Source organism: Doryrhamphus excisus, chromosome 11 (assembly GCF_030265055.1).
Source record: "Doryrhamphus excisus isolate RoL2022-K1 chromosome 11, RoL_Dexc_1.0, whole genome shotgun sequence".
Lineage (NCBI taxonomy): Eukaryota > Metazoa > Chordata > Actinopteri > Syngnathiformes > Syngnathidae > Doryrhamphus > Doryrhamphus excisus.
This window is the reverse complement of record NC_080476.1, coordinates 17,915,375-17,942,185: the sequence shown is the minus strand read 5'-3', so window position 1 is coordinate 17,942,185 and position 26,811 is coordinate 17,915,375. Positions and strand designations below refer to the sequence as shown.

Here is a 26,811-nt window from a genome sequence, read left to right as displayed (position 1 = left end):
AAGTTTAGAGGGCTTTAATAATGTTAGAAAATGTATTTAGAATGTGTTAAACAGGTTTTCTAACCCTTATGTCTTATTTTCTCTTATTATGTCTACTATATTAGGTAATAGGAGTGAAAAGGTGACTATAGGGGTGTTATTTCCAGTCTGGAGGGCTTTAATCATTTTAGAAAGTGTATTTAGAATGTGATAACAGGTTTTCTATCCCTTGTATGTCTTATTTTCTCTTATTATGTCTATTATATTGGGTAATAGGAGTGAAAAGGTGACTATAGGGGTGTTATTTCAAGTCTAGAGGGCTTTAATAATGTTAGAAAATGTATTTAGAATGTGGTAAACAGGTTTTTGTCTTATTTTCTCTTATGTCTACTAAGTTGGGTTATAGTTATCATGTCATGTGCCAGCATGTTAGAACTAGCATGCTAACATTAGCATTGTAGCATTTTCTTTTCATAAGTGTTTATTCAGACACTTTGTGCCATCTTGCTAAGTGTCTTGTGTTAGCATTTTTAGCATGCTAACTAGCATTGTGTGTTTTTTTGCCATTTCTATGAGTATTAATAGATAGTGCTACATGCTAGTAAATAAATATTTGAAAAAGATGTCAAATAATGCAAAATGGGAAATGAAATGAAGGTTTGACATCATCTTGACCTTTACTGAAGACGCTTGTTGATGCCGTCTTCCTACTCGGAGTTGTGTTTGGAATTTGGGAAAGCCTAGGATGCCTTATTGGCCCCTCCATTGGGGGGGAATGCTAGTGTACGGATGCTTCATGAATGCAACATGGATGATATCGCCATAACCGTATGGCTTAATAACACGCTGGTCTCCACTCAGACAGCACAAGCAGCACAAAGGCTCTTCTGGCTGCTCAGTGAGTGTGCGTGGGCGGGTAACGTGTCGGAATTAGACGCGCACGGCGGCATACATTGCCTGTCTCTGTAAAGAATGTGGCGTTATTTCATGGTAGGAGGGATTGAAGCCTGTGTTCATTCAGCTGTGGTGAAATTATTATTATTATTATTATCATTATTATTAATAACAAGAGGAGAGCCATGGATAAAGACTGCCTGGCTCTCCCTCTCCTTCTCTCTCTCTCTCTCCCTCTCCCTCTCTTTTTCTCTCTCGCTATGTGTTGATTACACAGACACACACACCCTGACTGGCAGATACAGTCGACACGACCACCATCCCAGACTCCGGCCAGAAGAGAGCGCCCGAAAACATCACAGGTAGCGGACACTATCTCTTGCCAAGCTTTTACGGGCCATCATGTAGAGAATCTCACTTTGACCACTAGATGGAAAAAGGGGGCGTGGGGGGGGGGGGTCTTCACAGCATGACGGGCGGGCGTGAAGATGGCTTTTTGTCTCGCCCCGGACTCCTCCCGTCCGTCCGTCTGTTCCGTCGTAGCAGCCTCTGCGTCTGATGATCGTGACACATAGGATAGGATGCTACTCCACCTTCCACACCGTCTCCACGTACTCCGCTTTTAGACTCCTCTTTTATACTCCTCTTTTACACTCCTCAACACCGACCACTTTGTTGGCCTTCCCACATGGCTGCAGCTTTTTATGTGATAACTTCTTTCTAATCTCGCATTTTACTGCTCTTTCTGATGCCTTCTTGTTCACGTTTTCTTTTCTGAATAGTGGGACTTTATTCCCCTAATGGTGTGACTCTATTCCCCTAATAGTGGGACTCTACTCCCCTAATAGAATGACTATATTCCCCTAATAGTGTGACTCTATTCCCCTGATGGTGAGACTCTATTCCCCCTAATGGTGGGACTCTATTCCCCCAAATAGTGGGACTCTAGTCCCCCAAATGGTGGGACTCCAGTCCCCCTCATAGTGGGACTCTATTCCCCCCTAATAGTGGGACTCTATTCCCCCTAACGGTGGGACTCTATTCCCCCTAACGGTGGGACTCTATTCCCCCTAACGGTGGGACTCTATTCCCCCTAACGGTGGGACTCTATTCCCCCTAGCGGTGGGACTCTATTCCCCCGAGCGGTGGGACTCTATTCCCCCTAGCGGTGGGACTCTATTCCCCCTAGCGGTGGGACTCTATTCCCCCTAGCGGTGGGACTCTATTCCCCCTAGCGGTGGGACTCTATTCCCCCTAACGGTGGGACTCTATTCCCCTAATAGAGTGACTCTATTCCCCCTCATAGAGTGACTCTATTCCCCCCAATAGTGGTAGTCTATTCCCCCTAATGGCGTGACTCTATTCCCCCAATGGCGTGACTCTATTCCCCTAATAGGAACAGTTAACATAATTAACATAATCATAATCAATCCGTCCCAGAAGCTAGCATTAGCATAACTGTGAGCATGTCTGTATAAATGTATAGCTTTGAAAATACCAAATTTTAAATTTTACTCAAATACAAATACTTTTCCGACTTCAAAAAATACAAATACGGGCTGGGTTGCACACCCTTAGTAGTGTGCTAGCATTGCTACCATGCTAACCTTGAACATAAACATACTGTCTATGTGCAGACAAATGAGGCTGGAATGGGTTGTCTAACCAAAACAGCCTACATGTGGAGCTTTTTATTCCTCTTTTCTTAGTCAGCCTGTGAAGGTTGGCAGGGATTGAGACATGGAGCGTCTTCCCGGAGAGGATGAGGGAGGACTGTGGCTCTGTTTTCCGAACACTTGTTTCCCTTACGGAGAGATTGATACAACACGCCTCTGGTTCTGGTCTGAGAGCGTGAGTGATGGCGAGAGCTAACACCCTGGCGCTACGCTGCCTTAGCCATGTATGGCCAGCCATCCACACGCAGTGGAAGAAGGCATATCTGGTCCTGGCCCCGGTCCGAGCTGGCCGGGTGTTGGCGGTTTGATCCTAGCTCCCTCCACCCAGTCCCTGGGCTGGACACTTCACACACCTTGCAGGGATCTGCAGCCTATCTCAGAGCGGCTGTGTTGCCAGTCGTCAATCCATCATGGCGTCACGTCAGTACCATCAAATCCAGTCCATTATTATTCAGACTCTCAGGTACTTGTCTCAAAGAAACAATGGACTCACTCAGCCTCACTTTTTAAACATGATTAGAGACCATTAGACATGAAATAACACCCCTATAGTCACTTTTGCACTCCTATTACCCAATTTAGTAGACATAATGAGAGAAAATAAGACATAGAAAACATGTTTACCACCGTCTAAATACATGTTTTAAACATGATTACAGACCTCTAGGCCTGAAATAACACCCCTATAGTTCTCTTTGCACTCCTATGACCCAATACAGTAGACATCATAAGAGAAAATAAGACATAGAAATGTGTTAACCATGTAAATATACTTTAAAAAATGATTAGAGACCTTTACACATGAAATAGCACCCCTATAGTCACCTTTACACTCCTATTACCCAATTTAGTAGACATAATGAGAGAAAATAAGACATTGAAAACATGTTTACCACCTTCCAAATACACTTTTTAAACATGATTAGAGACCTCTAGGCCTGAAATAACACCCCTATAGTTACTGTTGCACTCCTATGACCCAATATAGTAGATATAATAAGAGAAAATAAGACATAGAAAATGTGTTTACCACATAAATATACTTTTTAAACATGATTAGAGACCTTTAGACATGAAATAACACCCCTATAGTCACCTTTACACTCCTATTACCCAATTTAGTAGACATAATGAGAGAAAATAAGACATAGAAAACATGTTTACCACCTTCTAAATACACTTTTTAACATACAATACACGTTTTAAACATGATTAGAGACCTCTAGGCCTGAAATAGCATCCCTATAGTTCTCTTTGCACTCATATGATCCAATATAGTAGACATAATAAGAGAAAATAAGACATAGAAAATGTGTTTACATGTAAATATACTTTAAAACATAATTAGAGACCTCTGGACATGAAATAACACCCCTATAGTCACCTTTACACTACATGACGTGCACATGCAGTATATTGGGTCACGTGTCGGCGTCACAGGTTGGGAATCTGACCTTCCTCGTGCGTGTGTCTCCCAGGTGATGGCGGGGATGAAGGAGCAGCACTTCCCAGAGGAAAAGCCGTTGCTGCCGGAGCACCGAGGAACCCGTGTAGATGTGGTCAGTTGGACCGTTCCTGCTAGCTGTTAGCACGCCAATGTTAGCCTCCTAACATTAGCATAGCGGCAGTTTTAGCCACTGTCATAGCTAGACACTTATAGCTTTTAAACACCATGCTACATGTTAGCATGCTAATGTTAGCATGTTTGCATCGCGAGCATGCTAACATTAGCAGTGTAGTAGTTTTTGCAATTTTTATAGCCAGCCAATTAAATAGATGCCACTGTTATGCTAGGTGTTAGCATGTTAGCATTTTTAGTCATTATTAATAGTAATAATATTTATGTATAATTATATTTATTTTTATTATTATCAACCACCTGAAATGTCAGTTCATTGGTAAAGTTTGCCAGAGTCCTCCATGGCGTCACACAGGCTGCTCTGAGCGTGTGCCCGAATACAGTGCACCTCGCTGGGCCACAGCAGGTTGCTTCCCCCCCTCTGTACTCTGCTTCTCCTGGTAGTAGTCATGTGCTAGGAGTCATGTTATGATATTTCTTCCAGTCCTTCTCACCTCCAGGTGTGCACCAACTGTACCCCCATGTACATAAATAGTGGTGACTCAAGTGTAGCGTTATGTACTCCTGCTTACGCTGGTCACTGATTCAGAGGTGATGGCTGAATGGAAGGAATAATATGCATTAGCCATAATGCAGACTCATGAATGTTTACATCTTGGATTTGAACCCAGGTGCTTTTTTTCATTCGTTGCATCTTTTGTATCCCGACAGGAGAAAGGAGAGGCGGGGGAACAGGCCTGCCCCCCCAGCCCCGAGGCCTCGAACAGCGCCCCGCCCCACAGCCGTCCCACCCACCGCTGGCACGTCATTGCACGCCATTGGCTCCGCCAGACCCGCCGTCGGACCGGCGGGGTCCTTGCAGTAAGTACCAGAACCTTAGATGAAAATAAGACATAGAAAATGTGTTTACCACCTAAATATACTTTTTAAACATGATTAGAGACCTCTAGGCATTAAATGACACCCCTATAGTCACCTTTACACCCCTATTACCCAATATAGTAGACATAATAAGAGAAAATAAGACATAGAAAACATGTTTACCACCTTCTAAATACACTTTTTAAATGTGATTAGAGACCCCTAGGCTTGAAATAACACCCCTATAGTTCTCTTTGCACTCCTATGACCCAATATAGTAGACATAATAAGAGGAAATAAGACGTAGAAAATGTGTTTACCACCTAAATATACTTTTAAAACATGATCAGAGACCTCTAGACATTAAATAACACCCCTATAGTCACCTTTACACTCCTACTAGCCAGTATAGGAGACATAAGAGAAAATAAGACATAGAATATATGTTTACCACCTCAATATACTTTTTAAACTTCATTAGAGACCTTCAGACATAAAATAACACCCCTATAGTCACCTTTACACTCCTATTACCCAATATAGTAGACATAATGAGAGAAAATAAGACATAGAAAACATGTTTACCACCTTCTAAATACACTTTTTAAATGTGATTAGAGACCTCTAGGCCTGAAATAACACCCCTATAGTTCTCTTTGCACTCCTATGACCCAATATAGTAGACATAATAAGAGGAAATAAGACATTGAAAATGTGTTTACCACCTAAATATACTTTTAAAACATGGTTAGAGACCTCTAGACGTGAAATAACACCCCTATAGTCACCGTTACACGCTTATTACCCAATATAGTAGACATAAGGTGCGGTGTAGTACTCTGTAGAGTACACACAGTACCAGGTACCAATGACTCCTTCCCTTGCGTGCAGGACTGCGATGACCAGCTGATGCCAGCAGGCGACTGGAAGGTAAGATGCCCTTCTTGTCCTCATCCATTCATCTGTGTGTGAAATATAATTAATCATAATTAATTATGATTATTAAATTTTCATTGGGTTTGAGTTCATTGCATGGGATTTCCGAGCATCCTTAAATGCAGCAAATTGTACTTTATTTCTTTTTGTTCATTTCGAGTACAAATACAGGCATAATTAGGACGCTGTTGTTATTTTCGGAGTGTCAGTGAATGCATCTCTGGTGCTAATCAGGAAGAGGACTATGTGTGTGTGTGTGTGAGAGAGTTAAAGAGCCATTGGATGGTGTCGGAATAGCACTACTGTTGATGTTATTCCGGTCGGAATAACGCCGAGGAAGGGGCGAAAGACGTCCAACAGCGCCAGCCGGTGGTGGGATGGAGAAGCAGAAAACTGAGCCAATCCTCGCTTGCCTGCTCCGCCCCCCCCACCACCACCACCACGGTGGGAGTGAGATAGGAAAGGGGGGGTTTAAAGTCTGCAGACAAAGACACTGCAGCAGTGTGCAGCGTCGCCATTCGTTCTGCATCGCTTCTCATCAGTACCGAATCCCCGCTGGCCAGCCTGTCCGCACCTTTTTCCCCCTCCTTTTTTGGCGCCTCAGAGCTACACGCCGGGATCATGCCTGAATGCTGGGACGGGGTGAGTGACACATGAGGAACATAACATGGCTTCAGCAAGGAGGAGGACATGATGACCCACTGACACACTCCACGCATGCGGAGAACCATAGTAGGGAAGGGGGGGAAGCCACCTGCTGTAGCCCAGCGAGGTGCACTATATTCGGGCACACGCTTCCAGAAGCCGGTGTGACGCCATGGAGGTCGCTGGCAAACCTTTTACACTTTTCCAATGTTTCAGCGGTGGTTCAGGCGGGATGGATGGTTAGAGGTGTTGATGCTGAAATAATAGGCGGAGGATCTGGCGGGATGAGGTGCCAGGGTGGGGATTCATGATGATCACATGGACAGGATGGGAGCACGCCGGAGAACAGCTTGCATTAAGGAAAGGCATCAGGTCTGCACAGCACGCCAACACGCACGCTCTGGTCCACTCGCAGGATGTGGCTCAGGGCTACGTGTGTTTACATGGCAACACCGGATCATCACGATTGATAATGTCTACCAGGATGTCTTGAATTGGAGCTGATGTTGCAAAAAACAACAACAATTTGAACTGATAATTTTAGTGTACATTAGTAGTGAACATTGTCATAGTTAGAGAATAGAAACCTTCTAAATACACTTTTAACATGATTGGAGCCCTCTATGCTTGAAATCTAGTCACATCTACACTCTTATTGCCCAATATAGTAGACATCATAACCTTCTAAATGCACTTTAACATTAATAGAGACCTCCAGGCATGAAATAACACCCCTATAGTCACCTTTACACTGTCATTACCCAATATAGTAGACATGATAAGAGAAAATAAGACCTAGAAAACCTGTTTACCACCTTCTAAATACACCTTTTAACATCACTGGAGCCCTCTAGACATGATATAACACCCCTATAGTCACCTTTACACTCCTATCACCCAATATAGTAGACATCATAAGACTGAGAAAACCTGTTTAACACCTTATAAATACTCATTTTAACATCATTAGAGCCCTCTAGATATGAAGTAGCACCCCTATAGTCACCTTTATACCCCTATTAACTAACCTAGTAGACATCATAAGAGAAAATAAGACACATAAGACATAGAAAACCTGTTTACCACCTTCTAAATACACATTTTAACATGATTAGAGCCCTCTAGACATGAAATAACACCCCTATAGTCACCTTTACACTCCTATTACCCAATATAGTAAACATCATAAGAGAAAATAAGACATAGAAAACCTGTTTACCACCTTGTAAATACACTTTTTAAAGCCATTAGAGACCCCCAGATATCAAATAACACCCCTATAGTCACCTTTACGCTCATATCACCCAATATAGTAGACATCATAAGAAAAAATAAGACTGAGAAAACCTGTTTACCACCTTATAAATACACCTTTTAACATGATTAGAGCCCTCTAGACATGGAATAACAACCCTATAGTCACCTTTATACCCCTATTACCCAATATATAGACATCATAAGAGAAAATAAGACACATAAGACATAGAAAACCTGTTTACCACCTTATAAATACTCCTTTTAACATCATTAGAGCCCTCTAGACATGAAATAGCACCCCTATAGTCACCTTTATACCCCTATTAACTAATGTAGTGGACATCATAAGAGAAAATACCACACATAAGACATAGAAAACCTGTTTACCACCTTCTAAATATGCTTTTGTACATTATTAGAGCGCTCTAGACATGACATAACACCCCTATAGTCACATGTAATACCCCCATTAACCAATATAGTAGACATATAAGGGAAAATAAGATATTTACTGACATGTTAGCATTGGAAGAGTTTCATGTGGTTGTTTGTTTTTGTTTTTTTGCTACCTGTTCTGTACAGTACTTCCTGTGGTGGCTGTTGTCTCACCATTGTGACATAGTGACGTAGAATACCACATATGGTTACATCTTTGAATGCCAAATACTGTGTATATATATACTGTATGTACGTATAGTATGTGTTCCCAGACGGCTACTCGTACACGTGGTCAACAAGCAGGTGATCCAGGTGTTGTTCTGCCCTGACAGGAACACGATGTGGAGACCCCTTTCGGGATGCTGCATGTGGTGATCCGCGGGGCGCCCAAAAGGAACAAGCCCGCCATCCTCACCTATCACGATGTGGGACTCAACCGTGAGTACTCAACCCATTTCAGGCTGAAACAAAAGGAAGAGAAAATGAGTGTGGAAAAAAACATCCATGGTGAAAAAGTAGGTCAGAAAAACATTCAAAGGGGGCGGGGCCAGGAGTGTGGCTCTACAATGGTGGGGGTTGGGGGGGGTAATAGCGTGCTGTCATGCAGATCACGACTTAATCTGCCATATCTACCTTTTGCCTTTTGGATGCCTCAAGAAGAAAACAAAGAACACAGTCATTCCATAGTACATGTTCAATGTACTATGTACTGTATGTACAAATACTGTATGACACTGTATCTCCACCCTCGGGTAGACAAGCTGTGCTTCAACACCTTCTTCAGCAATGAGGACATGCAGGAGATCACCAAGCACTTTGTTGTTTGCCACGTGGACGCCCCAGGACAGCAGATCGGAGCGTCGCAGTTGCCACAAGGGTACGATACCCGATACGACGTGTAGACATTTAAAAAAACAAATATTACTACAACGACATTGGAGTATAGAGAGAGGGAGGCATAAGCAGCTAACCTTTGGCACATTAGCATTGCGAGCATGCTAATGTTGTACTATTTTCATTGGTAGACACGTACATAAACACTTATCATACTAGATGTTAGCATGCTAATCTTAGCATTACTAGCAAGTAAGCATTTTCAACTATTTTCATAGGTAGACACATACGTACATAAAAACTTAACACTAGCATGCTCGGTGCGTTAGCATTGCTAGCATGCCAATGTTATACTATTTTCATAGGTAGACACGTCCATAAACACTTATCATACTAGGTGTTAGCATGCTAATGTTATACTATTTTCACAGGTAGACACGTGCATAAACACTTATTATCATACTAGGTGTTAGCATGCTAATGTTATACTATTTTCATAGGTAGACACGTGCATAAACACTTATTATCAAACTAAGTGTTAGCATTACTAGCAAGCATTTTCAACTATTTTCATGGGTTTGGTGTGGACTGTCTAATGTTGGCATCGCTAGCATGCCAATGTTATACTATTTTCATAGGTAGACACGTGCATAAACACCTATTATCATACTAGGTGTTAGCATGCTAATATTATACTATTTTCATAGGTGGACACGTGCATAAACACTTATACTAGGTGTTAGAATGCTAATATTATACTATTTTCATAGGTAGACATGTGCATAAACACTTATCAAACTAGGTGTTAGCATTACTAGCAAGCATTTTCAACTATTTTCACGGGTTTGGTGTGGACTGTCTAATGTTAGCATCGCTAGCAAGCCAATGTTATACTATTTTCATAGGTAGACACGCGCATAAACACATCAAACTAGGTGTTAGCATGCTAATGTTAGCATTGTTAGCAAGCAAGCATTTTCAACTATTTTCATAGGTAGACACAGATAAAAACTTAGCACTAGCATGCTCAGCATGGACATTCTAATGTTAGCATTGATAGCATGCTTATCAAACTAGGTGTTAGCATTACTAGCAAACATTTTCAACTATTCCTTAGTAATTCTAGTAATTCCTTGACTGTAATGTTGGATGATTGTTTGGTCCACCAGGTACCAGTACCAGAGCATGGAGCAGCTGGCCGGCATGTTGCCCACTGTGGTGCAGCACTTTGGGTACTTGAACCAACACACGCCACCCCCCTTCATCCCATCCTCCATCGCCATCTGAGTGGCTTAAATGCTCCCTTTCAGATTCAAGAGCATCGTGGGGATCGGCGTTGGAGCAGGATCCTACGTCCTGGCCAAGTTTGCTGTAAGTTCAAGCTAACCGCTGTTTGCTCAAAGCTAACTAGCTAAATAAATGACCAGATTTTAACGACAACATAAATGTCCAGCTGATCTTCCCTGAGCTTGTGGAGGGTTTGGTCTTGGTCAACATCGACCCCAACGGGAAAGGATGGATTGACTGGGCCGCATCTAAGGTACCCGCCAAGAAGTCCTGTCAGGGGTGGATGATGGTGTTCATCTACCACAGCTTCTCATTCCCTTTTTTTCCACCAGCTGTCAGGACTGACCAGCACCCTGCCCGATACTGTGCTGCCCCACCTTTTCAGTCAGGTACCCTTTTTCGTGGCCACGCCCCTAAGGGGCCCTCATCCACATAACCCAGACTTTACTGGAACCTCTGAGCATGTCAAATATATTCATTTTCCATAGTCTACTCTGGTCTACTCTACTCTGGTCTACTTTAGTCTACTCTACTCTGGTCTGCTCTACTCTGGTCTGGTCTGCTCTACTCTACTCTGGTCTGGTCTACTCTACTCTGGTCTGTTCTACTCTACTCTGGTCTACTCTATTCTGGTCTGCTCTACTCTATTCTGGTCTACTCTACTCTATTATGGTCTACTCTACTCTATTCTGGTCTGGTCTGGTCTACTCTATTCTGGTCTGGTCTACTCTGGTCTACTCTACTCTGGTCTACTCTACTCTGGTCTACTCTACTCTGGTCTACTCTACTCTGGTCTACTCTACTCTGGTCTACTCTACTCTGGTCTACTCTATTCTGGTCTACTCTACTCTATTCTGGTCTGCTCTACTCTATTCTGGTCTGGTCTACTCTATTCTGTTCTACTCTACTCTGGTCTACTCTACTCTGCTCTACTCTGCTCTGGTCTACTCTGGTCTACTCTGCTCTGGTCTACTCTACTCCACTCTACTCTACTCCACTCTGGTCTACTCCACTCTGGTCTACTCTACTGTACTCTGGTCTACTCTACTGTACTTTGGTCTACCCTACTCTACTCTGGTCTACTCTACTCTGGTGTACACCACTCTACTCTACTCTACTCTGGTCTACTCTACTCCACTCTACTCTGGTCTACTCTACTCTGGTCTACTCTACTCCACTCTACTCTGGTCTACTCTACTCTGGTCTACTCTACTGTACTCTGGTCTACTCTACTCCACTCTTCTACTCTACTCTGGTCTACACCACTCTACTCTGGTCTACTCTACTCTGGTCTACACCACTCTGGTCTACTCTACTCCACTCTACTCTGGTCTACTCTACTCCACTCTACTCTGGTCTACTCTACTGTACTCTGGTCTACTCTACTCTGGTCTACACCACTCTACTCTGGTCTACTCTACTCTACTCTGGTCTACTCTACTCTGGTCTACTCTACTCCACTCTACACTGGTCTACTCTACTGTACTCTGATCTACTCTACTGTAATTTGGTCTACCCTACTCTACTCTGGTCTACTCTACTCTGGTCTACTTATTTCATGGCTGTTTTTGTCCTCTGGGGACCTGAAGATGGTGGAACCTTTGGTTTGGCGTCTGGATGACTTAGAAACAAACTTTAAATTACAAGTTTTCATCTTTCATCTAAAAAGTCATTCCATGTGGAGAAACACAACAACAAATTTATGAGCAAAAAAACACCATGTGAGTCTTCAGAGACCCCCAGCGGGTTAAGCGGGGTCCACTGTGGTACGTGTAGCTCCGCCTCCTCTCCCGTGATGATACCAAACGTTTTGTGAACAGGAGGAGCTGATGAACAACACGGAGCTGGTGCAGAGCTATCGGCAGCAGATCAACAACAACATCAACCAGTTCAACCTGCAGCTTTTTTGGAACATGTACAACAGGTACACCCCCCCCCCCCATGTCACCCCCCCACATTCTTTTGAGGAATGTATGTGTGATATGAAGTTATGAGATTGTCTTTTGCAGCCGGAGGGACTTGGAAATGAGCCGCAGTGGAACTGTACTCAATGCCAAAACCCTGAAGTAAGTCCACAAAGTCCACAGTCGCTCACCTTCACACCTTCCGGCACCCACATTTGGATGTTTTTTTTATCTAAATCAGGGGTCTCAAACACGCGGCCCGTGGGCCAAATGTGGCCCACCCGCAGGACACTAGTTTGCGGCCCCCGTCTTGATATGAAAGTTTAATTTTTGATATGGATGCTGTATGGTATCATGTACCCAGAAAAAAATATTAGTTCATGTGGTTCATGTAAGATATGATACCAAATGCTAACACAAGAGGAAGGCTAAACATGGCCACACACGGTCGGTTCGAGCGGGATCCATCCGGAATATCAACCATACCAAACCATAATTAGAAAATTGTAAACAGATTTTCTTGGAAAATATAGCGGCGCCTTGGTTAACATAACCAATCCGTCCCAGAAGCTCCTACTCAAACCAAGGCGGACTTTAACCACAGCAAGTTTTCCCATTTTAAAAAAATAATGTACATCAAATTCATCAGTTCCAAAATGCTGTAGTTAGCATGCTAACTTTGACCATGTTAAGTCTTTATGTATTTGAACATGGATTAAATGCTAACAAGGGAGCATGTATAAATCAGGGGTCTCAAAAACGCGGCCCGCGGGCCAAATGTGGCCCGCATGACACTAGTTTGAGGCCCCCTGCCTTGATATGAAAGTTTAATGTTAGTTTGATATGGATGCTGTATGGTATCATGTACCCAGAAAAAAATTATTACGTTTGATTAATGTTCATGTTAAAGGTTAAATAACTGTTAATAGTTATCCTCCCTATCCGTGTGGAAGTGGTAAGTTTTTGGCTATTTAAGTTGAAAGGTTTTTATTTTATTTTTATTATTTATTATTATTATTATTATATTTATTTATTTTTTATTTTTTTATTATTATTTTTATTTGTTTTTAATAAAAAAAATTTGGGGGGGGGGGAAACCTGATGCGACCCAGTCTCACCCATATCCTAGCTCCAGTGGCCCCCCAGGTAAATTGAGTTTGAGACCCCTAATAATCAAAATCATGTTGACTTGGTTTTTAGATGTCCCGTTATGCTAGTGGTGGGAGACAACGCCCCCGCAGAGGACGGCGTGGTGAGTCAGACATCTTTTGTTACTTTGTTCAGCACCCTGGACAGCACTCCCGGCTTCCATTTCATTGCCGTTCATGAGCGTGAAAGAGGAGCAATTGCATGAATGTTGTACGGAGTGAGTGAGTGGGCTGTCTTCATATGGGACGGGGGTAATTCGGGACCAGATGGGCTTGTTTTTGACTCCGAGGCTCAGCCCGGATATGCATGCTTCTGTCCGAGTTAATCCAAAGGAGTTAAAAGGAAGCTTTATTGGATGCGACATGACCGATGATGTCAGCTCTGTTTGGATTCTAAATAGAAATGTTGATGTTTTGGAAAAGCACTGTGGGGACGGGGGGGCGAGTCATGGCTGCAGCACATTGCAGTATGTAGGTCACTCATGTGGTGATGCAATGTTTTCGCTTTTCTGTGCGTTATACCGATATGCCATCCTTGGGTCCCTTTGTGGGGGTCCGCCCCCATCTGTCGGGGTCGGGGGGCCCGGGGGCTGGTCCCCCGATGGCACGACCTGCGGCTCCTCCCAATGTGGACGGCCCCAAAGGACGGCCTTTGCAGGAAAAGTGCTATACAAATAAAGTTTTGATTTGATTTGAGAGAAAAACAGCTAGCATGAGGGCGCTAACGATGCATTCAACGGGAAAGGAACGCTACATCTAGCGTGAAAAAGAAAAAGCTCCAAAATGTAGTGTTACCTTTTGGCTAGCGTGTGCTCAAGCGAGCCGGCTAGTCGCTAGCTGCCGTAAGGTATTCTTGGGGCGGAACAACGTTTCTAATAATAATAATAATAATAATGCAACTGACATGATAGGGTTAGGGTCTTTTTTATCTGTTTGTATATCTTTGCAGGAAAAGTGCTATACAAATAAAGTTTTGATTTGATTTGAGAGGAAAAACAGCTAGCATGACTGAGCTAAACGATGCATTCAATGGGAAAGGAACGCTACACCTAGCGTGAAAAAGAAAAAGCTACAAAATGTAGCGTTACCTTTTGGCTAGCGGACAGCGTGTGCTCAAGCTAGTCGCTAGCCGGCTAGTCGCTAGCTGCCGTAAGGTATTCTTGGGGCGGAACAACGTTTCTAAGAATAATAATAATAATACAACTGACATGATAGGGTTAGGGTCTTTTTTTATCTGTTTGTATATCTTTACAAGATAGTAGTCTCTGACTTCCTGTATTTGCTGACCATGATGGCTTTCTTCTCAAAGGTGGACTGCAACTCCAAACTGGACCCAACCAACACCACGTTCCTGAAGGTAATGACAGTAGGAGTCATTGATACCTCCCTAACTTCCTGTTTTACATTTTAATGCATAAAAAGAATCACATAATATTTGTTTATTGCATCAAGGCTTTTTGACTTTGTCAGGAAACTCTATTTAAAAAAAATTATTTAAAAAAATTGTTTCTAATAAATGCGTTTTTTTTTTAATACAAATATTTGGTATTTGTACTTCTGATGCTTCATGATGTCTTCTATACTAAAAAAAGTTGCTTTGTGGTTTCTTCTCGCCTGACAGATGGCTGACTCTGGTGGACTTCCCCAGCTGACCCAGGTCCCGCATCCCAAACCGGCTCATTCCAAGTCCATTTGAACCTGGCAGTCTCACGTGCTTCTCTTCTTTTCCAGCCTGGGAAGCTCACTGAAGCGTTCAAGTATTTCCTTCAGGGTATGGGCTACAGTAAGTACCCACCCATTTGGGGGCCATATCTTCCTTAGGGCTGTGCCATTCCAGAATAAATGACAATTAGTTAGTTAGTCGGGTCAGGAGTGAGGGGTTAGGGTTAGTCGGGTTAGGAGTGAGGGGTTAGGGTTAGTCGGGTTAGGAGTGAGGAGTTAGGGTTAGTCGGGTGAGGAGTTAGGGTTAGTCGGGTTAGGAGTGAGGAGTTAGGGGTTAGAGTTAGTTGGGTGAGGAGTAAGGGGTTAGAGTTAGTCGAGTTAGAAGTTAGGAGTAAGGGGTTAGAGTTAGTCGAGTTAGAAGTTAGGAGTAAGGGGTTAGAGTTAGTCGGGTTAGGAGTGAGGAGTTAGGGTTAGTCGGGTTAGGAGTCAGGGGTTAGGGTATAGTCGGGTTAGGAGTCAGGGGTTAGGGTTAGCCGGGTTAGGAGTGAGGGGTTAGGGTTAGTCGGGTTAGGAGTCAGGGGTTAGAGTTAGTCGGGTTAGGAGTCAGGGGTTAGAGTTAGTTGGGTTAGGAGTGAGGAGTTAGGGTTAGTAGTGAGGAGTAAGGGTTTACGGTTCGTCAGGTTAGTAGTGAGGAGTAAGGGGGTAGAGTTAGTTGGGTTAGGAGTGAGGAGTAAGGGGTTAGAGTTAGTCGGGTTAGGAGTGAGGGGTTAGGGTTATAGTTAGTCGGGTTAGGCGTGAGGAGTAAGGGGTTATAGTTAGACGGGTTAGGAGTGAGGAGTAAGGGGTTATAGTTAGTTGGGTGAGGAGTAAGGGGTTAGTTAGTCGGGTTAGGAGTGAGGAGTAAGGGGTTAGAGTTAGTTGGGTGAGGAGTAAGGGGTTAGTTAGTCGGGTTAGGAGTGAGGAGTAAGGGGTTAGAGTTAGTTGGGTGAGGAGTAAGGGGTTAGCTAGTCGGGTTAGGAGTGAGGAGTAAGGGGTTAGAGTTAGTCGGGTTAGGAGTGAGGGGTTGGATTAGAGTTAGTCGGGTTAGGAGTAAGGGGTTGGGTTAGAGTTAGTCGGGTCAGACAGTGGTATTTCCTTTGTGTTGTGTTGATGTACTTCAGCAGGAGTAACGTTTGCAGTCTTGGATTGATTGTGGCGTCTGTCTCTCTCAGTCGCTTATGTGAAGGATCGGAGGTTGAGTGGAGGGCCAGGTACTTCCTCCTCCTCCTCCTCCTCCACGTTTGTCTGGCCCTGAATGAGCTTTTCATTTTATTACAATCCCATCGATGCTTGTTTATTGTTTTTTTTTACTTTTTAACTTTTTGTTAACTTACAGGCCCTCCATTTTGGAATGTTTACCAAATATTTTTTCCTTGATTGGAAAAAAATATAATATTCTTTCTTTGTGTTCCCCATCCTGCCTTTGCATGGACCTCTGCAAGATGAACGCTCATCCTTTGAAACCTACTGGAGGGCTGCCTGCTCAGCTAGCATGCTAGCAAACACATACAGTAGCTAGAACGTGCCGTACCCCAAATAATCACAACCTGTTTGACTCAATGAATCCATTAGCGAATGAACAATTCATCGAGAAATACAAAGGGTTGAGTTTCACAAATTCCCAGGTGCTCGACAAAGACTCGAGTCTCAGGGACTCATGGGTTCTCAACAAAGGGTTGAGTCTCACAGATTCCCGGGTGCTCGACAAAGACTCGAGTCTCGGGGACTCATGGATTCTCAACAAAGGGTTGAGTTTCACAGACTCCCAGGTGCTTGACAAAGACTCGAGTCTCAGGGACTCATGGGTTCTCAACAAAGGGTTTCACGGATTCCCAGGTGCTCGACAAAGACTCGAGTCTCAGGGACTCATGGGTTCTCAACAAAGGTTGAGTTTCACAGATTCCCAGGTGCTCGACAAAGACTCGGGTCTCAGGGACTCATGGGTTCTCAACAAAGGGTTGAGTTTCACAGATTCCCGGGTGCTCGAAGAAGACTCGAGTCTCAGGGACTCATGGGTTCTCAACAAAGGTTGAGTTTCATAGATTCCCGGGTGCTCGACAAAGACTCGAGTCTCAGGGACTCATGGGTTCTCAACAAAGGGTTGAGTTTTACAGATTCCCAGGTGCTCGACAAAGACTCGAGTCTCAGGGACTCATGGGTTCTCAACAAAGGGTTGAGTTTCATAGATTCCCGGGTGCTCGACGAAGACTCGAGTCTCAGGGACTCATGGGTTCTCAACAAAGGTTGAGTTTCATAGATTCCCGGGTGCTCGACGAAGACTCGAGTCTCAGGGACTCATGGGTTCTCAACAAAGGGTTGAGTTTCACAGATTCCCAGGTGCTCGACAAAGACTCGAGTCTCAGGGACTCATGGGTTCTCAACAAAGGGTTGAGTTTTACAGATTCCCAGGTGCTCGACAAAGACTCGAGTCTCAGGGACTCATGGGTTCTCAACAAAGGGTTGAGTTTCATAGATTCCCGGGTGCTCGACGAAGACTCGAGTCTCAGGGACTCATGGGTTCTCAACAAAGGGTTGAGTTTCACAGATTCCCAGGTGCTCGACAAAGACTCGAGTCTCAGGGACTCATGGGTTCTCAACAAAGGGTTGAGTTTTACAGATTCCCAGGTGCTCGACAAAGACTCGAGTCTCAGGGACTCATGGGTTCTCAACAAAGGGTTGAGTTTCACAGATTCCCAAGTGCTCAACAAAGACTTGTCTTGGGGACTCATGGGATCTCAACAAAAGGTTGAGTTTCACAGATTCCCAAGTGCTCGACAAAGACTCTAGTCTCAGGGACTCATGGGTTCTCAACAAAGGGTTGAGTTTCACAGATTCCCAGGTGCTCGACAAAGACTCGAGTCTCAGGGACTCATGGGTTCTCAACAAAGGGTTGAGTTTTACAGATTCCCAGGTGCTCGACAAAGACTCGAGTCTCAGGGACTCATGGGTTCTCAACAAAGGGTTGAGTTTCATAGATTCCCGGGTGCTCGACGAAGACTCGAGTCTCAGGGACTCATGGGTTCTCAACAAAGGGTTGAGTTTCACAGATTCCCAGGTGCTCGACAAAGACTCGAGTCTCAGGGAATCATGGGTTCTCAACAAAGGGTTGAGTTTCACAAATTCCCAGGTGCTCAACAAAGACTCGAGTCTCAGGGACTCATGGGTTCTCAACAAAGGGTTAAGTTTTACAGATTCCCAGGTGCTCGACAAAGACTCGAGTCTCAGGGACTCATGGGTTCTCAACAGAGGTTGAGTTTCACAGATTCCCAAACAATGACATGCTCTTTTCCTTATCAACTTGTCCCGCCAGTGCCCTCCGCCAGCATGACCCGCTTGGCTCGCTCCAGGACCGCCTCCCTGACTAGCGCCAGCTCCGCAGAAGGATCACGCTCTCGGGCCTGCGTCCACTCCGACAGCACGGAGGGAGTCGCCACTGCCGCCGCCACTGCCGCCGCCCACACCACGGAAGTGTCCTGCTGAGGCAAGGAATCCAAAATGGGTGACCTTAAAGAAATCACTTTGAGGTGTGACGGGGGAGAAGACAGTTGTGGTTGTTTTTCTGTACTAAGTCCTCCATGGTGTACTGTACTATATCGTTTACCGCCACTTCCATTTTTACTCTTGACTAGCTCATGTTTGTGTTGCTAACTGTCTCCTTATTGGGTGGCCCCTCCCCCGAACCTCCCGTATTTAAGCTTCTTTTGGTCAATCAACCGGACTCTGGGTCAGACCGAACACCGCCTGAGAGGCGGGTCTCGAACTGAGTGTCCAATAAACGCGAACCGTACAGACATAGCAAAAACACCACATACCAGCGACGGTTAGCATAGTAGTTTCCCATCAATCCGTCTTTCATCCATCCATCTTCTACCGCTTATCCGAGGTGGGGTCGTGGGGGCGACAGCCTAAGCAGGGAAACCCTGACTTCGGATCCCGAGGTGTTCCCAGGCCAGTTGAGAGACATCGTCTATCCACATGTCTTGTGTCTTCCTGAGGCCTCCTACTGCTCAGATGTGCCCTGACCAGGACTCGTTCCCTAGGGACATGTCCGGGAGGGATCCCCACCAGATGGTCTGGATCAGGTACCTGACCACCAGTGTGAAGGCAACCTGAAAGGCACGGCAGGAAGATACTAAACATTGCTGTAGGCGGGGTTAGGGATATTAACTCCCATGACGCTCTCCAGAGTTAGGGATACTAACTCCTGACTCTCCCCCGGGTTGGGGTTAGGGATACTACCTCCTGACTCTCTCCAAGGTTACGGATACTAACTCCAGACTCTCTCCATGGTTAGAGTTAGGGATAGGAATTCTCCTGACTCTCTCCAGGGCTAGGGATAATAACTCCCCTGACTTTCTCCAGGGTTTAGGGATACTAACTCTCCTGACTCTCTCCAGGGGTTAGGATACTAACTCCCCTGACTTTCTCCAGGGTTTAGGGATACTAACTCTCCTGACTCTCTCCAGGGGTTAGGATACTAACTCTCCTGACTCTCTTCAGGGTTAGGGCTACAAATTCTCCTGACTCTCTCCAGGGTTAGGAATACTAACTCCTGACTCTCTCCAGGGTTACGGATACTAACTCCTGACTCTCTCCAGGGCTAGGGATACTAACTCCCCTGACTTTCTCCAGGGTTTAGGGATACTAACTCTCCTGACTCTCTTCAAGGTTTGGGCTACAAATTCTCCTGACTCTCTCCAAGGTTAGGGATACTACCTCCTGACTCTCTCTGGGGCTAGGGATAATAACTCCCCTGACTTTCTCCAGGGTTAGGAATACTAATTCTCCTGACTCTCTCCAGGGTTACGGATACTAACTCCTGACACTCTCCAGGGTTATGGATACTAACTCCTGACTCTCTCCAGGGTTAGAGTTAGGGATACAAATTCTCCTGACTTTTTCTAGGGTTAGGGATACTAACTCCTGACTCTCTCCAGGGTTACGTATACTAACTCCTGACTCTCTCCATGGTTAGAGTTAGGGATACTAACTCTCCTGACTCTCTCCAGGGTTAGGGATACTAACTCTCCTGACTTTCTCCTGGGTTAGGGATACTACCTCCTGACTCTCTCCGGGGTTAGGGATAATAACTCCCCTGACTTTCTCCTGGGTTAGGGATACTAACTCTCCTGACTTTCTCCTGCAAGGACTAGAACAGCAGGAGACATTTGCTGGATTTGCTAGCTTGTTAGCTTGCTTGACAATCATGGACTATTTCTCTTCTTTCAAGCGGAAGCATTTTCTAAATGATACAGTACACTAATCCCTAGCCACTTCCTGTTTATCACCCCTTTTCAAAATAAATTCAGCCATAAATCACGATCTTTCCTAGTTGGAAAGATATGTTGAAGCACACACACGAGAAGGGGTTTTATCAGTGTAAATGTGGCTATAGGGGTGTTAGTTTATGTATGGAGGGCTCTAATGTTAAAAATGTATTTAGAAGGTGGTTTTCCCATTTTGCCATAATATTATTATCCCACAATATTTAGAATTTATTCCCATAATATTGTGACTTTATTGCCACAATATTATGACTTTATTGCCATAATATTGTGGCAATAAAGTCACGATATTATGGCCATAATATTGTGACTTTATTGATACAATATTGACTTTATTGCCATAATATTATGGCAATAATATTGTGACTTTATTGCCATAATATCGTGACTTTATATTAATATTATTGCCATAATATTTGCCACAATATTATTGTGACTTTATTGCCATAATATCGTGACTTTATTGCCATAATATTGTGGCAATAAAGTCACGATATTATGGCAATAAAGTCATAATATTGTATCAATAAAATCATAATATTATGGCAATAAAGTCACAATATTATTGCCATAATATTGTGACTTTATTGCCATAATATTATGATTTTATTGATACAATATTATGACTTTTCACCAACAGAATTTTAACAAAAATTACATTAGTTGGTCATGATAAATAATTATGATTTCTGAATAATTTGCTACTAAAATCATTTTTCCCCCCTTCATAATATTGCGACTTTATTTTGGTAGAATTGTGTCTTCTTCCTGTTTTGAATGCAACTTTTTTCCTTCCATATCTTGACTTTAATAATAATTACTTTTCCCACAATTTTGACTTGTTCTTGTACCTGACCTTGTCATAACTATATTAATAATAATAATAATAATTGCCTGTGAGAGGCGGGGCTGTTTTGGAGCCATTTGGGCACCAAGCTCAGAATGTAGGCCGACCTCCGGCCATCTTTTAAAAAAAAATTTAAAAAATTCCTTCAATAAAAATGTGCCCCGCCTCTAACAGGCTCATGGAAGCTATGTCATTAGCTAGCTAGCATACTAATGCTGAAAACCACTGCCATCTTTTGTGTCCCTGCAGTGATCCCGTAGCTTGTGTGAAAAATAGTTTAGTATAGTAAAGGTGACTATAGGGGTGTTATTTCATGTCTGGAGGGCTCTAATAATGATGAAAAGCCTATTTTGAAGGCGGTAAGCAGGTTTTCTATGTCTTATTTTCTCTTATTGTTTCGACCATTTTGGGTAATAGGAGTGTAAGGGGTGACTATAGGGGTGTTATTTCATGTCTGGAGGGCTCTAATAATGTTGAAAAGCCTATTTTGAAGGCGGTAAGCAGGTTTTCTATGTCTTATTTTGTCTTATTGTTTTTACCATATTGGGTAATAGGAGTGTAAGGGGGTGACTATAGGGGTGTTATTTCATGTCTGGAGGGCTCTAATGATGTTAAAAAGCCGATTTGGAAGGCGGTAAGCAGGTTTTCTATGTCTTATTTTTTCTTATTGTTTCTACCATATTGTTGTAATAGGAGTGTAAGGGGTGACTATAGGGGTGTTATTTCATGTCTGGAGGTCTCTAATAATGATGAAAAGCCTATTTTGAAGGCGGTAAGCAGGTTTTCTATGTCTTATTTTCTCTTATTGTTTCGACCATATTGGGTAATAGGAGTGTAAGGGGTGACTATAGGGGTGTTATTTCATGTCTGGAGGGCTCTAATCATGTTGAAAAGCCTATTTGGAAGTCGGTAAGCAGGTTTTCTATGTCTTATTTTCTCATTGTTTCTACCATATTGGGTAATAGGAGTGTAAGGGGTGACTATAGGGGTGTTATTTCATGTCTGGAGGGCTCTAATCATGTTAAAAAGATACAGGAAATGGATGCACGTGGATGGGAATTTTCAAATCCGCTTATTTTTTTCACACTTAATTTTTACGAACTGAATACATACACAACACATACGACAGGAAGTGGGAGGTCCCTTTCAGGAAGTGCTGCCGTATGACATTGTCCTATCTTGACCTTTGACCCCTCAGCCCCGCATGATGTTTTCCACCCCCACCTTAGCCAACTCCCATCCCGGCTGACAGGATTCATAACCACCCCCATGTAGTGTTAGGTTGTACTATATGTGTACTGTATGTGTACTGTACATACTCTACTCCATCAGCAATATGCTTCTACTGTATACTAATACACACCAGCTGTACTACATCATCCCTCCTCCGTATGTGCTAATAAAGACTTCACCTACCAACACATGGACTCTCACCTAATTATTCCAATACTAATACTTACAATGTGTACTCTATATACAGTACTCTATAACTGTACTGTACTATCTACACAATCATCATCTTACATAATGCTAGTAGGGCCCCAGTAGGGCGGCCACCTACTTGTAGATGCTAGTAGGGCCCCCAGTGGGGCTGTCACATACTAGCAGATGCCAGTAGGGCCCGCTAGGGGGGCTGTCACATACTTGCAGATGCCAGTAGGGCCCCCCAGTAGGGTGGCCACCTACTAGTAGATGCTAGTAGGGCCCCCAGTAGGGTTGCCACCTACTAGTAGATGCTGGTAGGGCCCCCAGTAGGGTTGCCACCTACTAGTACATGCTAGTAGGGCCCACCAGTGGGGTTGCCACCTACTAGTAGATGCTAGTCGGGCCCCCAGTAGGGTTGCCACATACTAGTACATGCTAGTAGGGCCCACCAGTGGGGTTGCCACCTACTAGTAGATGCTGGTAGGGCCCCCAGTGGGGCTGTCACATACTAGTAGATGCCGGTAGGGCCCCCAGTGGTGCTGCCACCTACTAGTAGATGCTAGTAGGGCTGCCACCTAGTAGATGCTAGTAGGGCCCCCCCAGTAGGGATGCCACCTTCTAGTAGATGCTAGTAGGCCCCCCCAGTAGGGCTGTCAACTACGAGTAGATGCTAGTCGGGCCCCCAGTAGGGCTGTCAACTACTAGTAGATGCTAGTAGGGCCCCCAGTAGGGCTGTCAACTACGAGTAGATGCTAGTCGGGCCCCCAGTAGGGCTGTCAACTACTAGTAGATGCTAGTAGGGCCCCCAGTAGGGCTGTCAACTACGACTAGATGCTAGTCGGGCCCCCAGTAGGGCTGTCAACTACTAGTAGATGCTAGTAGGGCCCCCAGTAGGGCTGCCACCTACTAGTAGATGCTAGCAGGGCACCCAATAGGGTTGCCACCTACTTGTAGATGCTAGTAGGGCCCCCAGTAGGGCGGCCACCTACTAGTAGATGCTAGCAGGGCCCCCAGTGGGGATGCCACCTACTAGTAGATGCTAGTAGGGTCCTCAGTAGGGCAGCTACCTACTAGTAGATGCTAGTCGGGCCCCCAGTAGGGCTGCCACCTACTAGTTGATGCTAGTAGGGCCCCCTAGTGGGGCTGCCACCTACTAGTTGATGCTAGTAGGGCCCCCTAGTGGGGCTGTCACATACTAGTAGATGCTAGTCGGGCCCCCAGTAGGGTTGCCACCTACTAGTAGATGCTGGTAGGGTCCCCAGTAGGGTGGCCACCTACTAGTAGATGTTAGTCGGGCCCCCAGAGGGGCTGTCACATACTAGTAGATGCCGATAGGGGCCCCCATTGGGGCTGTCACATACTAGTAGATGACGGTAGGGCCCCCAGTAGGGTTGCCACATACTAGTACATGCTAGTAGGGCCCACCAGTGGGGTTGCCACCTACTAGTAGATGCTAGTCGGGCCCCCCAATAGGGCTGCCACATACTAATAGATGCCAGCAGGGCCCCCTAGTAGGGCTCCCACCTACTGGTAGATGCTAGTAGATGGTCAATTGCTAACGTGTGATGGTAGAAGTTTGAACTTTACAACATTCTTTGACATTGGCGACATCTGGTGGAAGAATCAAGTCATAGCAATCCATGTCACCAGCAGGAGTGAAACACAGGCGGCCATTACAAACTAACAAAAGCTCTCATTACAAATCAACATTGTTCGTTAGCTTGGAGGCTATACTATACACAAGCTAGCACCCACATAACCCGCCAAAGGAATTACCTGTGACGTATGAAACTGTTGACGTCATCAGTCATGTGATATTGATAAGCTCCGAAGCACCATTTTGAAACAGTGTCGCCATTTCTGGTCACATGACTAGCCATAGGTTACTTGGGTTTAGATGCACGTGGCTGTTTACATGTAGCGCGATGTACTTCCGCGTTGAGAGCGGATGTTTACGTAGCAACTTCAAATTAAGATTAAAATTATTAAAATGTGTTCCTTTAGTTAGTTTATGACTTTATACATATAGTGTATGACTTTATATATATATATTTGTGTAGTGAGGGATTCGGAAATGCTGTGGAAGGAAAATAAATGATACATTTCCACCTGATTTTCGCTATGCGGAAGCAGGCGATGACCGGAAGTGTGTACTGTAGCTTAACCGGAACTGTAGTCTCACACAGTTTTGCCTGCTTTTTCTTTTTGCCCATTAATGTTATTTTTCTCCATGACCCATCGGGCACCCCGTAGTATCGGTACATTGAAAAAGTTTTAATAATAATTTTAATAATAGTTAAAAACAATGCACATTTTCACCGACGGGGGGCGCTGTTAAGCTGATCCACGGCGCCCCATTCATCATTCACGCCTATGATGGCGTATCTTTCTATTGCTTTGATTCATTAAGAGCATGCTGTGGAAACATCTACCTGCTTCTGGACGTCAAAACATGAGCTCCATGTTTGGACAGGAAGTCCAGCGGCCACCTTGAGGCCTCCACATGGAGACAGATGTTTGCAGTTTGCGGCTGCAGGCGACACACCCAGAGCTCCCCTAATGACACAGCAACGCCCTGAAAGCCAAACACTCTCCTCTGCTTCTCCACGTGGAAACATGGAGGCCATGTTCTCTAATGATAGACTGCAACTACTTGGAAGCCTCTCATCTCCGTCCGGCCAAATTGGAGCTGTGGGAAAAGTAGAAAAAGATCTTCTAAATTTGCTCCTCTTAAGGAGAACAAGCTTGTAGTTGTCTCAAGCCAAAATGAGCCACACAGTACACTGCAGCACACTGTAGTATACTGTAGTACACTGTATTACAGTCCGGTACCAAGTATGCCTTTTTCTTTTGGATAATGGAGTTGCATATTTAGTGTGGCGTAATACCTGCCGAGATAAGTTAGGGTTAGTTAGGGTTAGCCTAGTTAAAGTTAGTTAGGGTTTGCCTAGTTAGTCTAGATAGGGTTAGCCTAGTTAGGGTTGGTTAGAATTAGCCTAGTTAGCCTCGATAGGGTTAGCCTAGTTAGCTTAAATAGGGTTAGCCTAGATAGGGTTAGACTAGTTAGGGTTAGCCTAGTTAGCCTCAATAGGGTTAGCCTAGTTAGGGTTAGCCTAGATAGGGCTAGTTAGGGTTAGCCTAGTTAGGGTTAGCTTAGTTCGCCTAGATAGGGTTGGCCTAGTTAGGGTTAGTTAGGATTAGCCTAGATAGGGTTATCCTAGTTAGCCTAGATAGGGTTAGACTAGTTAGCCTCAATAGGGTTAGCCTAGTTAGGGTTAGCCCAGATAGGGCTAGTTAGGGTTAGCCTAGTTAGGGTTAGCTTAGTTCGCCTAGATAGGGTTAGCCTAGTTAGGGTTAGTTAGGATTAGCCTAGTTAGCCTAGATAGAGTTAGCCTAGTTAGGGTTGGTTAGGGTTAGCTTAGTTAGCCTAGATAGGGTTAGCCTAGTTAGGGTTAGTTAGAATTAGCCTATTTAGCCTAGATAGGGTTCGCCTAGATAGGGTTAGCATAGTTAGCCTAGATAGGGTTAGCCTAGATAGGGATAGTTAGGGTTAGCCTAGATAGGGTTAGTTAGGGTTAGCCTAGTTAGGGTTAGTTAGGGTTAGCCTAGATAGGGTTAGCCTAGTTAGGGTTAGTTAGAATTAGCCTATTTAGCCTAGATAGGGTTAGCCTAGCTAGGGTTAGCCTAGATAGGGTTAGCCTAGATAGGGTTAGCCAAGTTAGAGTTAGCCTAGCTAGGGTTAGCCTAGTTAGCCTAGCTAGGGTTAGCCTAGCTAGGGTTAGCCTAGATAGGGTTAGCCTAGTTAGGGTTAGCCTAACCACAAAGTAGGATTCCTTCTTTATAAAGTAACTATTTTGGTAGTTAGAGCATGAACCTGTTTACATTGTAAATACACCTTTTTAACATTAGAGCCTTCTAGACACAACATAACACCCCTATAGTCACCTTTACACTCCTATTAGCCAATAGAATAGAATATATTTCATATATAGCATTGGAAGAATCCATACCGCTATAGACCATCCATATTAGCAGTACTCCAAGTCATGTACTCAGCTACTCTATGTATTACCACATCCATATCAGATACTTTGAAGGCCCTGAGGGACACCAAG

At 44.3% G+C, this 26,811-nt stretch overlaps 2 protein-coding genes across 5 annotated transcripts; both read left to right on the top strand.

The window, feature by feature from the left end:
* The first annotated feature begins 1,097 nt into the window (after nt 1–1,097).
* Nucleotides 1,098–20,890, top strand: ndrg4 (NDRG family member 4). Of its 4 annotated transcripts, XM_058087310.1 has the most exons (18): nt 1,098–1,235; nt 4,028–4,108; nt 4,840–4,989; nt 5,881–5,919; nt 8,598–8,703; nt 9,022–9,142; nt 10,269–10,331; nt 10,410–10,470; nt 10,553–10,639; nt 10,719–10,775; nt 12,207–12,310; nt 12,396–12,452; nt 13,491–13,542; nt 14,748–14,795; nt 15,060–15,095; nt 15,170–15,221; nt 16,312–16,350; nt 18,450–20,890. In XM_058087310.1, exons 2-18 carry the CDS (start codon nt 4,031–4,033, stop codon nt 18,617–18,619), a joined length of 1,320 nt encoding a protein of 439 aa, XP_057943293.1. In that variant the 5' UTR covers nt 1,098–1,235; nt 4,028–4,030; the 3' UTR covers nt 18,620–20,890. The 4 variants fall into 4 exon arrangements, with proteins under 4 accessions (XP_057943293.1, XP_057943294.1, XP_057943295.1 ...); XM_058087311.1 differs by lacking the exon at nt 16,312–16,350 and having other exon boundaries at nt 1,111–1,235; XM_058087312.1 differs by lacking the exons at nt 1,098–1,235; nt 4,028–4,108; nt 4,840–4,989; nt 5,881–5,919 and adding an exon at nt 6,415–6,567.
* Nucleotides 16,357–18,443, top strand: LOC131138417 (uncharacterized). Its single transcript, XM_058087314.1, has 2 exons — nt 16,357–17,382; nt 17,454–18,443. The coding sequence occupies exons 1-2, from the start codon at nt 16,941–16,943 to the stop codon at nt 17,924–17,926; spliced, it is 915 nt and encodes a 304-aa protein (XP_057943297.1). The 5' UTR covers nt 16,357–16,940; the 3' UTR covers nt 17,927–18,443.
* Nucleotides 20,891–26,811: the final 5,921 nt, after the last annotated feature.